Here is a 12,690-nt window from a genome sequence, read left to right on the forward strand (position 1 = left end):
GCTTTTCCTGTTCTCTTACTTCTGTAAATCTTACTCTTACTCCATGGCTTGCTGTGTAGCTGGGTGGCTGGCCTCTGGAGTCCTCCTCCTTCTATGTCTACTTCTTGCCTTGATCTCCCAGATTTCTCCTATATATTCTCTCTGCTTGCCAGCCCTGCCTATCCTTTCTCCTGCCTTGCTATTGGCCATTCAGTTCTTTTTTAGACCATCAGGTGTTTTAGACAGGCAAAATAAAACAGCTTCACAGAGTTAAACAAATGCAACATAAACAAAAGTAACACACCATAAAATAATTTTTCTAACTCACACACGTAAATTTAACTTGCTGAGTCCATTTGATGTTGCTGGTGTGTGTGTGTGTGTGTGTGTGTGTGTGTGTGTTTAGGGTTGACCACTTTGAATAGATAACCTATCAGGGACTTGTCCCTGGAGAAGACTGAGTCTCTGTCTCTCAGCTCCATTAATAGCCCATAGCTTTTCATCTAGGGGTGGAGCCTTGTGAGATTTCCTCATCCACTGATCTACTGTTGTCATTGTGCAGGTCCTGTTTAGGCAACCGTGTTACTGAGATTTCATGTGTGTAGCTTCCCTGTTATATGGAGATGTCCTTGTCCTCTGACTCTTAGACTCTTTCTACCCCTCTTCCACCATGTTCCTTGTGTTGTATATATCAGCTGGGGTTGAGTACCTCATGGTCAGTTCTCTGCATTCTGACAAGTTGTGGAGCTATACATACTAGGCTGGGCCAGTCCACAAATCAGATTGCCATAATCTTTTGTTAAATAATCAAATATGTATCAGGCAAGCTCTTTAATTTTGTTCATAGTTTTAAATTTTTAAACATTCAGTAGAGAGCAGTTATTTCCAAAACCTTAAAATTACTTTATTGTAGTTGGATTTTTCTTTGGGCTGACAGCTTAAACATAATGATATAGAGACTTATTAATTATGAAAGCTTGGTCTTAGCTTGGGCTTGTCCCACTAGCTCTTATAACTTAAATTAGCCCATTTATATTAATCCACATTCTACCACATGGCGTTACCTCATCTCTGAACTGCCCATGCCCTGCTTCCTCCAAGTCTGGCTGGCAACTCCGCCTTTCTTCTTCCCAGAGTTCTCTCTCTGCCTGGAAGTCCGGCCTATACCTCCTGCATAGCTATTGGCCATTAAGCTCTTTATTAAACCAATCAGAAGGAGCCTTAGGCAGAGACACATCTTTACAGTGTACACAAATATCTTCAACACTTTGTTATTGTGTGTACAATGTTCATGGAATGGGGGCATGACCCGTGTGTGGAAGTCAGAAGACAACTTTGGCGTCAGTTCTCTCCTTCAGCATTTACCTAGGTTCCAGAGATTGAATCCAGGTCTTCATGTTTGCATTGTCAGGCTGCAAGCACCTTTACCCACTAGGCCATCTGACCACCCTACATTTTTGCTTTTGATCTCTTGTCTGATAGAGCTCCTGATCTGTATACATAGCTAGCAACTGTAATTCTCTTTTGGTTTTTCAAGACAGGGTTTCTCTGTGTAACTTTGGCTGTTCTGGAACTCACTCTGTAGATCAGGCTGGCCTCAAACTCACAGAGATCTTTCTGCCTCTGCCTCCCAAGTGCTGGGCTTAAAGGCATGTACCACCACCACCCAGCTCAACTTTAACTCTTGAATGGTTTTACCAAACTGTATTTCTTTTCTTTTTTTATTCTTTGACAGCATCACATAAGTATATAAAGTATATAAAGTCTTTAGGTCATTTTCATCCTCCATTATTCTTTTTCATGCCCTCCATTCCTGCTGAACCCTTTCTTCTCAACAAGTCTTCCTTCATGTTTTGTTTGTTGTTTTTGTGTGTGTGACTCACTGCACAAGCATGGATGGAGAAGTTATTCACTGAAACTTGGGCAGCTTAATGGCTATACCACTAAAGAAAATCCCCCAGCAACTATAACTACCAATAGCTCCTCAAACATGGGGGGGGGGGCATATGACCCTCTCCCCGTGACTCTGTATTTCGTTTTCTTTTTATTTCAAGATTTATTAATTTATTTTGTGTGTATATGTGTGTGCCTGAGTGTATATATGTTCATATGCACGCAGGTGCCTGTGGAAGCCAGAAGAGGGTGTTAGATTTCCTGGTGCTGGATTAACAGGCACTTGGGAGCTGCTTGATGTGGGTGCTGGAAATTGAACCTGAGCTCTTTGGAAGAGCAGCAAGTACTCTAACCTCTGAGCTGTCTCTCCAGCCCCACTCTGTATTTCTGGGGAGAAGAAAAAGCAGAATTACAAAACAGTTGGAACTTTACCAAAGAAATTGGGGTTTCCTCTTGTGGGTTTTTAGTCTTTTAATAAAACAATTTAGAAACTGACTCAGAAGGAAGTTTAAGGACCATTTTTTAGAGTTTGAAAAAAAATGAGCAGAATGGTGGTGGCACACACCTTCAATCCCAGCACTCAGAAGGTCAGGCAAATCTCTGAGTTCTAGGCCAGCCTGGTCTACAGAGAAACCCTATCTTGAAAAACCAAAAGAAAAGGAAGAAAGAAATGAACAAACAAGATCAACAAACTATAAATTTTGGCTTCTGCCAGGGAAAGGAGATGGAGAACAGGAAGAGAGAAAGTCATGCCTTTTTTTTTTTAAACTACATTTTAATTCTATTTTGTATGTGCATGGAGGTTTTACTTTCCTTTTACTATGAAGAGCTACCTGCAGTTAATGGATGCTTAGAGAGGTAGACTCAGTCTTCTTCAGGGACAAGTCCCTGATAGGTTATCCATTCCAAGTGCTCAGCCCTAAACACGTATACATAACAGCAACACTAAATAGACTCAGCAGGTTATATTTATATGTACATTTGCACTCGTGTGTGTGTGTGTGTGTGTGTGTGTGTGTGTGTGTGTGTGTAACAATAATAAAGACAAACTCATGAGGAGAGGGAAGAACATGGAAGGAGTTAGAGTGGAGAGAGAGAGGGGGTGGGAATTATGTAGATACAGTACTCATACATGACTTTTTAAAAAAAAAGTTGGGCATAATGGCACGTGACTTTAATTCCAGCACTTGGGAGGCAGAGACAGATGGATCTCTGAGTTCAAGGCCAGTCTGCTCTACATAGTGAGTTCCAGGCCCTCCAAAACTACATAGTAAGACCCTGATTCAAAAATAAATAATTTTTAAAAAACCAATGGCAATCTGATAATTATAGTTTATATACTGAACAAATAAAAGTCTGGGATTTACTGTAGAAACATATACAGATTATTTCATGTCAAATAGTCTAATTTTAGGTAGCTTATAAAGGAAACAACTTGGAAACAGTTCTCTCCTTCCTTGGGCATCCTGGAGATTAAATTCCAGTCATTAGACTTGATGCCTTTAACCTTCTGAGCTTTCTCATAGGCTCTGAAAGTCATTCCTTTCTAATTAGACTCCAAGAAACCAGGAGGGTTCAGCCATGGAAGTCAGCAAACAGCTATAAATTTTTTTTTATAATTTTTATAGGGAGGTAGAGGGGTCTTCATAGAAAGTGAAAAGGCCCAGAGGGTTTGAGCAGGTTTTGGACTGTATCCAAAGAAGAAACAGGTAGAAAGAAAAAGTTAGACTGATTGGGTTAGAAAAGCTAGTAGACTTAGTAGTACTGCATGGAAGGGCTGTAAGCAACTTTTTGGGAGTGGGGCTGGGAGATAAGAACATGATCTCATTAAGGGGATAACTTTTCCCAACTCCACAGCATACCTTCAGGCGAACCAGCTTTCCTAAGGAGCAGTTTTCTGGCCAGGTGATTGACAGACCAGGCACACAAGTGGAGGTTAGAAGACAACTTGGGGAGCCAGGTCTCTCCTTCCACTGCATGGACTTCAGGGATTGAATTTAAGTTTTCAGGATTGACTGCCAGTGCTGTTACCTGCTGAGCCATTTTACTGGCCTGGATTGATTCTTAAGAGAGAATAGTATATAATGTTCTAATCTTTGGAACACATCAGAATGTCATGTCTCCACCTAGGAACGGAGGCATAATTCAGATTCTATTATTTTGACCCAGAGAAGTAGCTTTCCCTTAATGGGCCTCAACATAGCCTTCACTGTTTTCATATGTTATTTTAAACCCTAAGGAGTGGCAGTTGTGATGTTTCCTATTAGGTAGCTAGATAGGAATTAACAGGCTTAGAGGCAATTGAGGATAAATCCTCCCCTCATACCCAGCTTTGGACCCCATCTCCTGTTTCTTTGGTAACCACTAGAAAAGGGCACCCACATGGTGTACTTACATGCATGCAAGTAAAACACCTGTACACATAAAATAAGAAAGAAAAATTATTCTTTGTGATTTAGAGCATCGTTATTGTTTCTGCTTTTTAGGAGTCAGCCATTGTTGTCTTCTTTCCTCCTGTTATCACTTCAGAATAAATGTATAAAATAACAGAAATCAGGGTGGGTCTGGCCTTGTGAATTGGTTATTTAAAGAGAGATACTTGAAGTTTTCTTGGTTAGCTTTATACTTTTGGGAAACATTAATGTCTCCCTCACACTGGTGTGTGTTAATGCCTCACCATGTTCTTTGATCCCTAAATTTCACTTAAATTTTGGTCCATGTATTTCTACAACTTACTAGTAGGTAATAATCAGTGTAAATGTTTCTTAATCTCTGGAAGCTTAATGTCCATGTTTGATCTCAGATTCTTACCTATTCTTCAGACCTATTATTAGTTACCCAGAGTTAGCACCAAACCCCACAGTTTAAAGGCTTGGTTCCATAAGATTATTACATTATTAAAATGCCAGTTACAGGTCCCAAGGACCCAGGCCACTTGAATTTCTGTCCAACTTAGCCCTAAATTCAAAGGTTCCCACAACCGTCAACTCAAGGATAGCCAAGTGAAGAGAATAGTACATAAAGCAGGGTATGAAGGAGAGACAGGGAGCATCCGTTCCCTCCCTGCATCATCACGTACTTAGCAACTCAGGAGCTCTCTGAACCCCACTGTTAAAGGATTTAAAGGTTTCACTACATAAGCATGATTGGTTAACACATTGGCCATTTAATGACTAAATTCAGTCTCCAGGCTGTCTCCCAGGGACAAAATATAGGCTTGAAAGTTCTATCTTTCTAATCAAGGTACTGTCTTTCTGGTGACAGCCCTTATCCTAAAGATAGCTTAAGCATAAGCTCATGTGTATTGGGACTCATTATAAATAATTTATGGCTCAGGAAGTTCCAAGCATTTTAGGATCTTTGTTGGACAAACTAGTAGTATTTTTATTATGCCACATTTGAAAAATGATAACTAGTTTATAAAGCTGTTTAAAAAGCTTCTAAAATAACAAGAGAGTTGCTAAACAAATAAATAATACCATGTAGCTATTAAAATTGTATGTGTCCATGTAGAAGGAGGCTACCTGTTTGGAAATTAATTAGCAAATTCATCTATTTTCAAGTACAAGTATCTATTAGTAGCAACTTTACTAGCAGGAAATAAGAATTCTAAAACTGCCAACATAAGGCATGCAGTCTACAATGTATGGATGAGTTGTGATCCCAAAGTTGGCTGTTTGAGTCTGGACCACATTTTCCCAAAGAAACTGTGTTATAAACACTGTGAACCTAAGTCACCCTAGCATAGCCTTGATTTCACTTTCAGAATTCTTGAGTATGTATAGTAGCTAAACTATTTAAACATGCTTATGAGAGTTACAACTAGATACTTTAAATCAGCAGGGAACAGTCTATAAACCTTCTCTTCTGTGCTTGGGTTTGCCAATAATCTCCAATGGCATTGTTCAGGGTTTAAGAGCATTACTGTTTGTCAGTATAAGATTCTTCCTTTAATCACCATTTGGCTAACATTCTTTTCCAATTTAGGTTGAATTCTCTTACCCACCACTGATTCCAGGAGATGGACATGACAGCCACACTTTACCCGAAGAATGGAAATATTTGCCTTTCCTTGCCTTACCAGATGGTGCACATAACTATCAGGAAGGTATGTCATTAAATAGTAACCAATTACTTAGGTGCAATTTTTGAAATTTTTGCTATAACAGTCTTGAATACTTTGGAAAATGAAAGCCTTTGGACTTATTGTGATTACTTATAAAATGTGTATGTGTTGTTTGGAAGTGAGGCATGCACTAGAGAAGCTTCAGAGAGTACTGGACCTATTTTCATGGTCAGTGACTCTTGGCTCCTCTCCTGTCCAGAGCACTCAGGTATAGCCAGATCGGGACAGCTGCCGATGGTTCATGCCTACAATTCTGTCAGACTTCAGACTCCACTCAGTGGCAGAAAGGAAGAGTTAAGTGCACTAGCAACACATGGCCTGGAAATCTCTAGTTTCAGACTTCTCCTGTCCACCTGAATGCAGTGGAGATTGTTTCTTTGACTCTGTAGCCATGCTGCAACCCTGTACTTTAAAAGTTGCTTGCTTGCCTGAAAATGTTTGTGTCCTCAGAGAAGAGTGGTGACATTTTCAGAGTCTTCTACCACCATATGAGAGTGCTTTGCCAGACCTAATAAAGTACTATTTTACTTTGATTAAACCAGATTCAACATAATTTTTACTACGTGTTTTCCTATTGCAATATTTAATATTTCTCTTATAAAATAAATCAATTGTTACTATACAGTTTAAAATAAGTTTTATTGGCTGGATATGTAACCTCAGAAATACATTTCTTCCTAACTTTTTTGTTATGGATGCTTTTAATCTGGTGGAAGAGTTAAATTAAGATTATAGGGAATATTTTATAAGTTTTCATGTTTATATGTATGTTCAATTTTGTCTACTTTTTATTCTAAAGTCATTTGAAATAATGACAGACACTTGACTTCTAAATACTTTAGTACATGTACCCCCTAAGAATATAATCATTCCCCAGCGTCCAGTTGTATTATCATAGCTAAAACATCTAACAGCAATTCCATAATATCATCTCATATCCAGTCTATGTTCAGATTTCCCCAGTTTTCCCAAAACTTCTTGAATCCACTCAAGATTCATATGTTGCCATCAGTTTTTATGACTTGACTTTCCTTTAGTCTGGAGCAGTCTCTGCATGTATTTTCTGTAATTGTACAGTCAATTTGACCTGTTATCTCTTAGATTTTGTGACAGACATGTACTATAAAGATGGGGGGGGGGTTATGATGCTAGAAATAAGTATCACATGGTTCCTGGATGTGTCATCATTTGTGTGTTAATGACTGCATTATAACTTCATATTTGATTGTTCAGTAATGAGTAATTAATATCACTGTTTACATTTTTCTGTGTATCTCTTAGATACTGTGTTTTTTCACTTGCCACCCAGAAATGGAAATGGAGCCACAGTATATGGTATCTCTTGCTATCGACAAATTGAAGCCAAGGTATGATAATTGATGGTGGAGCAGCATCAGGGAAAAGCTCCTCCAACCCCTGCTTAGATGTTGGTCGTTTGGGGAATCACAGTCGTTACTTTTAATGTAGTACAGCTGTGCAAGTACCTGAAGAGGCCAGAAGAGGGTGTTCAGTCCCATAGAGCTGAAGTGATGTGAGCCAGCCCAAGTGGGTTCTGGAACAGAACTGGGGTCCTCTGCCAGAGCAATGTGCACTTCTAACTGCTGAGCTCCTAATTTTTAGGTTTTTTGAGTAACCTCCATTCTGGTTTCCATGGCCATAACAATTTGCTCCCTTACTAGCAGTGAGTGAGGGTTTCTCCTTCTCCACATAGGTACCAGCATTTGTTATGATTTGTTTGTTTGAGATTTTTATGTTTTTTTTGTCATACTTTTTTCCCCCCTTTGGTTTTTTCGAGACAGGATTTCTCTGTGTAACAGTACTAGCTGTCCTGGAACTCACTTTTTAGACCAGGCTGGCCTCAAACACAGAGATCCGCCTGCCTCTGCCTCCCAAGTGCTGGGACCAAAGGCATGCGACACCACCGCTCAGCATCCTGCATTGTTTTTATAAGCATATTTAAATTTACATAATGAGAACTAATGAAAATGAAGGCATCAAAATCACATTAAAAATTAAACTCAGTGGAAGTGGTTAAATGTATAGACATGTACAAAAAGAGAATATCACCGCATTTTCAATAGCATTACTAATGGAAAGAAGAAATACATCCAGAAGTATTTGAGCATCAGTACCTAACAACACATTTGTGGTATGGTGGCCTTTTTTATCTCTCCTGACTAGCTTAGAAGTCCACTTTTGCAGCTATGAATCTAGCAACATTAGTTTTTTGAAGGCTCCCATTTGCTTGGTAGGTTAATTTCAACCCTTGTGACTCTCAATTTTTGGATGCCTGGCAGGTGTGTTTTTAGGAGATAGCAAATCTTGTTTTTTAATCCAGTTAGTTTTTATGGGTTGGTTCTCATTGAAGGGTTGGTCTGGTATGTGACTTGTACATAAAGCAGTTTCCCTCAGTCTGTAAATTCCAGGGCAGTGGGGATTGTCCCTTCACTGTTCTACCCAGTGCCTAGCTACTGACATTCAGAGCAAGGCTAGCAGGTATGTTCAACTGCCGTAGCTGAGATTCACTGTGAAGTTCTTTAATTTAACTGAATGCAAGATTTTTTTCTATTCAATTACTACGTTCATATTGTAACTGTTTATAAATGCAGCTGTGAAGTATTTCTAATAAATAACTGTTTGCTTATAACAGGCATTAAAAGTAAGGCAAGCCGACATCACCAGAGAGACTGTTCAGAAAAGTGTCTGTGTTTTAAGCAAGCTGGTAAGAGATCTCATAACTTACTTACATATAAACATTCAAGGCAACACTTTTTCTTTAGACCAATAAGGACTTGCTAAAATTAGTCAAGTGCCTACTGATGTGCTCCTGTGTCCTCTGCTTCCAGCAGTTTGCTCTTCTGTGTAGTCTACTGAAGATCCCAAGATGAACACGTGGACATTTGACCCAAAAAGCAGCTGTTATAGTTCATTTATCTATTTTTGTTTGTCCCCAAGACTTTGGATAAATGCTATTTTAATAACTTTAAAAATATCATAATTGCTCTCACTTTATTTGTCATATAGAAGTTCATGACTATTGCAGTGAAGACATTTAACCTTAATATATACTTTAAATTTCAGAATGTTTGAGAAAAGCCAATGACATGGTCAAACTGTACATACTATAATAATATTTCAGAGTTGTGTTTATTGTAGGTGCATAGTTTTCAAGTTGACATTAACAATTACACACTTAAACATGTATTTTATTTTCTAAATTGTACTACTAGTGCAAGGGGAGGAGTGCATGCCACAGTGCACATAGGAAGGTCGGAGGACAACTTTGTGGAGTCACTTCTCTCCCTCTGCCTTTATGTAGGTTCCAGGGATCAAACTGGGGTCATCAGGGTTGTATCAGCTGGGCCAGTGCCATTGCCCCTATTTTAACATCATTTTGTTTTTAAGACAGGATCTCATATGGCCCAGGTTGGCCTGAAACTCTTTATATAGCTAAGACTTTGAACTCCTGATCCTTCTGCCTCCACTTCTAGAATTACATGTGTGTATGATCGCACTCAGCTTATTCTTAATTTTTAAAAGAAAATAAATGACTGGGGCATTTATCTATTATGCAAGTCCTAGTTTCGATCCCCATCACCACAAAGGAAGAGTTGGGAGAAGGGTCAGAGAGAGGAAGGAAGGAAATACAAATTCAGTGACATTTTTGGTTTTCATAGTCCTCAGTTGATAATTTACAGTGTTCGATGCCTATTGATAATAAGATAATGACACCTTTGTATCAAATGCCTAATTCTCCAGTAAAATTTAGTTCTCCCCCAAAAAAAACTCCATTGTGGGGAATAGTCTAGATTTATATCATGTTAATTATCTATATTTTATGATTACTATCAAAGCCATTCTGCAGTCACTCCAAACCAAAATTGAAGATGTTTTATTGGCCTATAAAACATTAAAGCCCATTTACCAATGTAGGCTTGTCTGATTATTGTGGGAGCCCGTTCTCGGGTTCCTCGTGGCTTTACCCAGCATGTCCAAATAGAGGATGATTAGGACCACGGGCCTGAGTGCAGGTGTCTGGGATGGTCTGCACTTGGCTGTGCTGGGGGAGGAGGTCTTTTGCTCCACCCCTTGGCGTCTCTATAAAAACCCTGGGGCAGAGACAGTCGGGGGCCGTTGGAATAGGTTCCAGGCCCTCTCGAGGCTATCCTTTATTTTCTATCTGTTTATCTCCGCGATATTCTCCGCAATAAATCCTTCTATCTAATATTTCCTGCTGCTCGCACTCAAGAAAACTCTGGGGAACTGTGGGGGTGGTTGGGAAAACGCCCCACAGATTATTTCTTGGGAACTTATCTAATTTTCTTATCCACAGGCAGTTTAAATACTCTTGGTATAGCCGGGAATGGTGGCACACACTTTTAATCTCAGTACTTGAAACAGAGGCAAGCAGATTTGAGAGTTTAAGGCCTGCCTAGTCTGTATAGTGAGTTCAGGCAACCAGAGTTACATAATGAGACCATGTCTCAAAACAAATAACAGGTTTTAGCCCGGTGGTGATGGCGCACGCCTTTAATCCCAGCACTTGGAGGCAGATGCAGGTCGATCTCTGTGAGTTTGAGGCCAGCTTGGTCTACAGAGAGTTCCAAGACAGCCAAGCTACGCAAAGAAACTCTTTCTTGAAAAACCAAAAAATAAAGTTTTTGTATAATGTAAATTGACATTTGCAAGATAAGATTTATTTGGGATTTTATTACTATCTGAAAAGTAAGAGGGCAAGGAAGAAGAAAAGATGGGAGAAGAAACCATGAATTAATAATAACTTATATATAAGATATACTTTTTTTTCTTGCAGGAGCAAATAGGTTTTCACTATTGTAGCCCTGGCTGGCCTTGAACTCACAGGGTTCCACCCACTTGCCTCTGCCTCATGAATACTGGGATAAAAGGTGTGCACCAGCATGCCATGCCATATCATAATAACTCTAACTATGATATAATAATAATAATGCAGTTTCTGGATGGATAGCTTGAAAAATATATCTCAGTTAATTTGTGTACAGGACCAGTTAACCAAAACATACGATATTGTATGTGTAAGTAGATATATGCTGAAAGGCTCCTGAGTAGTCACCTTGAGAGGGCAGTTTGAATAACAGAGACCACCTCCTGTCCGTCTGTGTCATTGTTAATTCTTACCAGACATTTTATATAACATTGTCTTTCTTATTTTTCTAACAGTGTTGAGATATCTTTGTTCATCTCATTTTACAGATAAATATATTTTAGAGTAACAATATCTAATTCTCATATATGTGAGACTACTAAGTTTAAAAATAGGGCAAAAATCCAGTTTTGTCTGCCTCTAAAAGAGACATAGGAATGAGAACAGCTTACTTAATCAGAAAGGTCCACATGTTCATAGTGCATTGTAATGGATATGAAAATGTAATGATATTGTACTTATGATATTCGTACATGTATAGGGATGGGGACTGTAACAAGTCTTTCTCTCTCCTGCCAGCCAGCTCCCAAATAATGAGACTTATTCATTATGAATACTTGGCCTTTAACTTAGGCTTGTCTCAACTAGTTCTTTTTTGTTTGTTTGTTTGTTTTTTTGAGACAGGGTTTCTCTGTGTATCAGCCCTGGCTGTCCTGGAACTTGCTCACTCTGTAGACCAGGCTGGCCTGGAACTCACAGAGATCCACCTGCCTCTGCCTCCCGAATGCTGGGATTAAAGGCATGAACCACCACTACCTGGCAAAACACACTTTAAAAAAAAAAAAGATTTATTTATTTATTGTGTATATAGTGTTCTGCCTGCATGGTTGCCTGCAGGCCAGAAGAGGGCACCAGATCTCATCACTGATGGTTGTGAGCCACCATGTGCTTGCTGGGAATTGAACTCAGGACCTCTGGAAGAGCAGCCAGTGCTCTTAACCGCTGAGCCATCTCTCCAGCCCCTCAACTAGCTCTTATAACAAATTAATCAATTTATATTAATCTATGTTCTGCCATGTGGCATAACCTCTCTTCCATCTTGCACCTCCTGTTTCCTCTGAGTCTGGCTAGCGACTCTACTTTTCTTCTTCCCAGAGTCCTCTGTCCCAATAAGTCCCTACGAACTTCTGCCTAGCTGTTGGCCATTCAGGTCTTTATACCAATCAGAAGGCGTCTTGGCAAAGACACATATTCACAGTGTAAACAAATACTCTGCAGCAGGGGACTAGTTCAGTATTACTTGTATTCTAAAAGGGACACATAAAGAGAATATGTCTCAAGAGTGTTAAAGGGTTGCTGGGCATTGGTGGCGCACGCCTTTAATCCCAGCACTCGGGAGGCAGAGCCAGGCAGATCTCTGTGAGTTCGAGGCCAGCCTGGTCTACAGAGTGAGTTCCAGGAAAGGCGCAAAGCTACACAGAGAAACCCTGTCTCAAAAAACCAAAAAAAAAAGAATGCTAAAAGGTGGATATGATCCATTTTGGGTAGGAAAAATAAGAATTGAGGAATAACTTTAAGTATACAAAATAGTATTGTAGAAGACATAGACTAGGTGCTCTCACCTTTCACAGATAACAGGAAAGAAAGGATGTAAACTTAAATCAAACCAAGTGATCTACTTGGTGTAAGAACCAGGCTGTTTGAGGATGATTAGATATTACCACAACAGAATGAAAGGCAGTAGCTATTGACATTCTTGTTATGTGCCAGAGACTCTGTTAAGTGCTTT

At 39.4% G+C, this 12,690-nt stretch overlaps 1 protein-coding gene across 2 annotated transcripts in view; it reads left to right on the forward strand.

Annotated features, from left to right (window-relative positions):
* The window catches only part of Avl9 (AVL9 cell migration associated), a 51,996-nt gene that overhangs the window by 2,614 nt on the left and 36,692 nt on the right, over positions 1 to 12,690 (forward strand). For both annotated transcript variants that reach the window (XM_052719301.1, XM_052719302.1), the window contains exons 2-4: positions 5,860 to 5,980; positions 7,280 to 7,365; positions 8,649 to 8,720. In XM_052719301.1, coding sequence (XP_052575261.1) covers positions 5,860 to 5,980; positions 7,280 to 7,365; positions 8,649 to 8,720 — 279 coding nt within the window. The remainder of the gene's footprint in view (positions 1 to 5,859; positions 5,981 to 7,279; positions 7,366 to 8,648; positions 8,721 to 12,690) is intronic.

Source organism: Peromyscus californicus, unplaced genomic scaffold, assembly GCF_007827085.1.
Source record: "Peromyscus californicus insignis strain IS unplaced genomic scaffold, ASM782708v3 Scaffold_6__1_contigs__length_162567912, whole genome shotgun sequence".
Taxonomy (NCBI): Eukaryota; Metazoa; Chordata; class Mammalia; order Rodentia; family Cricetidae; genus Peromyscus; species Peromyscus californicus.